This window comes from Centruroides sculpturatus, unplaced genomic scaffold, assembly GCF_000671375.1.
Source record: "Centruroides sculpturatus isolate CEXI.00-Female unplaced genomic scaffold, Cexi_2.0 scaffold63, whole genome shotgun sequence".
NCBI lineage: Eukaryota > Metazoa > Arthropoda > Arachnida > Scorpiones > Buthidae > Centruroides > Centruroides sculpturatus.
Window position 1 is genome coordinate 1,144,989 of NW_019384640.1, and position 5,135 is coordinate 1,150,123.

General features: G+C 26.5%; 1 protein-coding gene across 1 annotated transcript in view; it reads right to left on the minus strand.

Annotated features, from left to right (window-relative positions):
- The window catches only part of LOC111625980, a 50,634-nt gene extending 45,873 nt beyond the window's left edge, over nucleotides 1–4,761 (minus strand). The window contains exon 1 of the mRNA XM_023369243.1: nucleotides 4,412–4,761. Coding sequence (XP_023225011.1) covers nucleotides 4,412–4,501 — 90 coding nt within the window. The 5' untranslated portion in view covers nucleotides 4,502–4,761. The remainder of the gene's footprint in view (nucleotides 1–4,411) is intronic.
- Between the last annotated feature and the right edge of the window lie 374 nt (nucleotides 4,762–5,135).

The window sequence follows — 5,135 nt, forward strand, 5'->3', positions numbered from 1 at the left end:
CTTTTGGACTATACATATAATTGAGTCCATCTTCATTTGTCCCTTCACACGCTTTGTGAAGGGGACAAATGAAGATGGACTCAATTATATGTATAGTCCAAAAGGAAATATATTTTTTCTATACACGAATTTGTCCTGGCAAATTTTTAGTGTATTTATTTATTTAATAATAGTGCTGGCCACCGCTAAAGGACTTCTTAACTCATTTACATTGGACGGCGAACATGTAGCCTCAAATAAAAGGTTGGTATTGCCGTAAATTTGTTATTGTCTCTGCAAAGCATGCGAAGGGACAAATGAAGATGGACTCAATTATATGTATAGTCCAAAAAAAAATATATTTTTACTATACAATATATAACTGTGTTCACTTAGTAGTAATGAAATGCCATTCTGGGTCAATATAATCAAATTATATTTTAAATTATTATTTAGAGGAGGAGTTGGAGTCAAACCTAAAAGTCTGAGTTGGAATTTGGGACTAGGTCTGCTGGTTCCATAGCCCTGATAGACAACAGCAAAAAAATTCTGTACAAAAGTCTTTGTCAAAAGTGCAGAGAACTCTTAAAAAAACAGACTCAAATTAACTTTTTATCATAGGCTATACTTACAATAAAATATGTAAAGAAGGAACAGTATCCTCTGCTGGCAGTGATAATTAAAAAGTTTAAACACCAAGAACTATGTTTTGGATTTTTTATAAGAAAATTTGAAGAAATTTTTAAATCATCATTAGCCAGAAGATACTGTTGGATTTTTTTCTTTTTACATATTTTAACATTGATCTTTTATTGCAGGCTATGACCTATCTGATTGTTTTAGGAGTTCTAAGTTAGAGAAGGGCTTTTGTATAAAAACTGCTTTGTGATATTGTATAACGTTAAAAGCAATAAATTAAATTTTCCTCCAACTTATAAGACCTTTTTTTTTTGGCTTATCTCCCAATAATGATATTTTTTATGTTTCTCTTAGTGGCCATTGTTCAGAGGTTTAACTGTATTATTAATATAAGCTCATCAAATATTTAGAAATTTTGTATTTTAGTTTCAGTTTTATTACTAACATCTAATTATGTAATTTTATTATTATTAGAAATTCGTTATTATTACATATTAATTATATTTTTTCACATTCATTTGAAATTAAAATGTTATCTAATTTAAAATTTTTGCAAACATATAATTCTAAATAAAAGTTATTAAATCTGCAATAAGACAATTCCAAGCTATAGTAGTATAAATAGTTCTATTGTCAAATCAATGATAAAATTATTGAAATAATTTATCAGTAAGTAATGTAGAAAGTTCTGTGCAAAATCATAAGCATTGAGGGAGGAAAAAATACTTAATTATATTCTGAAATTCTATATAAATTACAAATCCAAATAAAATGTTAATAAATTAAAAAATATCAAAATTAGTGTATTTTGAAAGTTGTAGTCAGTTTTAAAATTTAATTAATTTTTTCTAATATTTATTTTACAATTAATTATACTGAATATTGTTTTACCCAGTTTTGTTTTTATAAACACACATTTTTGGACATTGCTGTTGACAGATATCAAAAGGATTTAATTTCTAGAATAGTTTTTCCCATGTATTGTGTTATGTCCCTTGAGGATTGCAAAACATATTACAGAATGCTAAAATAAAGTTGCCAATTAAAACAATGTCACACTTCCTTTAACTTACCAAAAACTAAAGTATAAAATACAATTATTATTATTTAAAATAACAACAAAGAAAATGTATAACATTATAAACAAATAAAAAAATTATTTCTGATTAGAAAATAAAATTCCAGCATTTATGGAGTTTTAAAATCTACAATATTATCACTTAAAATCAGAATCTCACTGCATTTCATAAATATAAACATCTTTTTTTTTCATTTATTTATAATATGAAGTTACAATCAATAAAAATAAATCTGTACTAAAAAATTGTTGGAATGTAAATAAAAATGTATATATATTATAATTCATAATTAATTTTTATATTATACAATAAATTAATCATATCATATTGTTAATATTTAAAACATTTAGTAATTTTATTCCTAGCAGCTTTTTAAATTCATTAGAAAATTTTCTCTCACTTGAAAAGACAGAAAGCATTACATTGGAATAGAAAAAGCTATTTTAACAATTGCACTTAAGTTATTGTTTTGTTCCCTTTTGAGGGAAAAAGCAGTTCAATTTGAAGTATAACTTTTAATGACATTTTTGTCATAATCTTTATGAAACAGTTCAGTGTTTAACAGAATGCATATAAGCCTCTATTTATAAACTACTGTGTTGTTGACTAACATTAACAAAATAACTCAAATCTGATTACAATTTTTCTCAATTTTTTAAAAGATCATAGCTATGTGAAATGAAAGTATTATTATATAAACATCTTCCTTGAAAGTTCATATTACTAAAGTTGATAACATGTTATAGTTGTATCTCTCTGCCTTTAAAGAAAAATCTATACAAAATCATGTATTGGTAAGATTTTAAAATATGTTGTTTTAATTTTTTAATCAAAGTACAAATAAGCTTAGATTTAAAAATCAAAGCATATTTTTGCTTTTTCTAGATTTTTATAAAATATTAACCGCACTTTAAAATAAAAAAAATGTCACTGGTCAATAATTATAATCAGTTATCTGCTGGTTGAAATATTGATTAAAAAAATCATTACTGATACAATATTATTTAAAATAAACATAGTACACTCTTGCTAATCCAAACCAATTTTGTTCATTCATGACTAAATATTCCAACTAATAACAAAAAAAAAAAAAAAAATCAAATGTTTTTAAAAACATGACANTTAATATAAAAAATATATAGAGAAATCATTTTCTCAAAATCCTAGACATGCCTTGTAATGGCATATATAACATGAGACATAATGCCATATATTCTGTATGATTTTATATGCTATTGAATAAAAATTATCTTGTTTAAAGCTGTAAACAAAGAATAATTATCGAAGAATTACACGTGCTTTTTCTTGTAGTTCTTCGCATTTTCAGATTATATACTAAATAAATATTATTCTAGTTTTTATTTAATTTATTTCATAATTTTCTGAATACCTATTCATATTTTCAATTAAAACAATATATATTGTAAAACAAATGAAGTAATTATTATACTAATTACGAATAAAAATATGCTGCAAAGTGTTTGAAAAAGAAGAATTTCATATGAATATTAACACTTAATAAGAAAATGAAATTGTAAGATATTTAAAAACACTTATTTTTCAAATAGTCTATTTATAATAATCTAATAATCTATTTAGAATGGTTATAATATTTTATATTTGAAATAATTATTATTTAATCACTTATTCTGTGATAATTTTAAGATACAAGGTGATTCAAAAGTCTTCATAAATAGGCAAAGGTTTAGCTTATTATGCAGTTATAACTGAACGCACAACTCACGCACGAAAGCACGTTAACACATAAACAATCATATATCTCCTTTCTAGTGATTTGTGTTTTGTATAGAAATTTTTGAATCACTTTGTATAGATTCCCAACACGGAATAGCGCAGTTTCCATCTATTTTGTTATTGAGGATTTAATTGTAAGTAATATAACTTCACGTAAACATTATGACATCATTTTCAAGGCTAACATTTTTTAATATAATTAACCTCTAAAATCTAAAATTTACATATGAAAAATTTCTATTATATAACTCTAATATTATTTTCAAGTAATATTTTTTAATTAAGTTTCAAATTATTCTTTTGCTAACATATTTTGCATTCTAATATTGAGGAATAAACTTTGATGTATGAAACTGTTGATTTGACATTTAGCTGTACTTGTGACTTTTATCTCTGGCAGCCAAATGGAAATGGTTAATGAGATTAAATTTCTTTTTTTTCTGGAATAAATTGTTCTAGCTCTGACATACAACAATTTATTACACTCGTGCATAGTTGTAGCGATAAATAATCGTCGGTGTAACACTTCATAACGAATAAATCTGGAATATTTTTACTTTAATTTCGTCCTTTTAAAATAATCTGTACGAATTTAGTGTAAAATATTTAAGGGAAGAATTTGTATATGGATTTGTTTTTTTAATAAACGAAATGGCGAGTAAACTTTTTTTACTACCACTTGTTCATTAGGCTTAAGAAATGTCAAAATATCAACAGGATTGTATAGTTACCGCATAAAATGCGAGCGAAACCAATGTGTATAATTATGACTGCGGAGGCAGATTAAGTTAGAAGATAGCACAATATTCGGTTAGCACATCGAAAAGGCTGTCGATTTGGCCAGTTTTCAGGTCGATACGACCTGAAATGATGATGGCGGACAAACGACGATTCGGTCGACGACGTTTCTTATACCGAAACAATCGGAATTATGGGATACGGTTAATAATCCATCTTACCTGTCTATCTATCTTGGATTTCATAGAATTCATGCATCCTAACAAATATTTATCCCTCTTGTCTCCGTCATTGGCAGTTGAAAGAGCCATGTGGATGCATTTTGACGTTCGTCTGACAGATTGAAGAGATCCGATGTCGCCCTCTGGCGCTAAAACCTAAACAAATCACTTTTTTTTGATCGAAAAAATTTGCCGATTAACTTATCAACCAGTTTTTCTAAAAGTAAAGTTTTATAACTAGCAGACGACTAAAATTCCATTTGCGTCGATTAAATAAGGTCGCGTGCGTCACGCGCTGAGATTGTGTCGAACGATGAAGTCCGCGCAGACGATCGACTGTTTCGCGCCATTTCCGTGACGTCATCGGATTGTGCGTCAGGTGGATTTTTTTTTTTTCATTTTTATTAATATTTCTCGACAATAACCGTCTATTTTCCATGAATAAAATTAAAATTTCGTATAAAATTTATATAAATATATATNATATCCCATCTTTGTGAGATTTTTATGAATTCGAATCTTAGTTTAACACCTCAGCAGACAAATTTGCTGCGATAACATCAAATTGTTGCGCTTAATGTGATTTGATGCTTCACTTTATGAATTCAATCCGTAATGCATTGTTGTTTTGTTCTTAGTTTTTGATAATATGAACCTTTCATTTTTTATAAAAATGCCATATAAAGTTACTTATTGCTTCGGGAATATTCGTCATTAATATTCA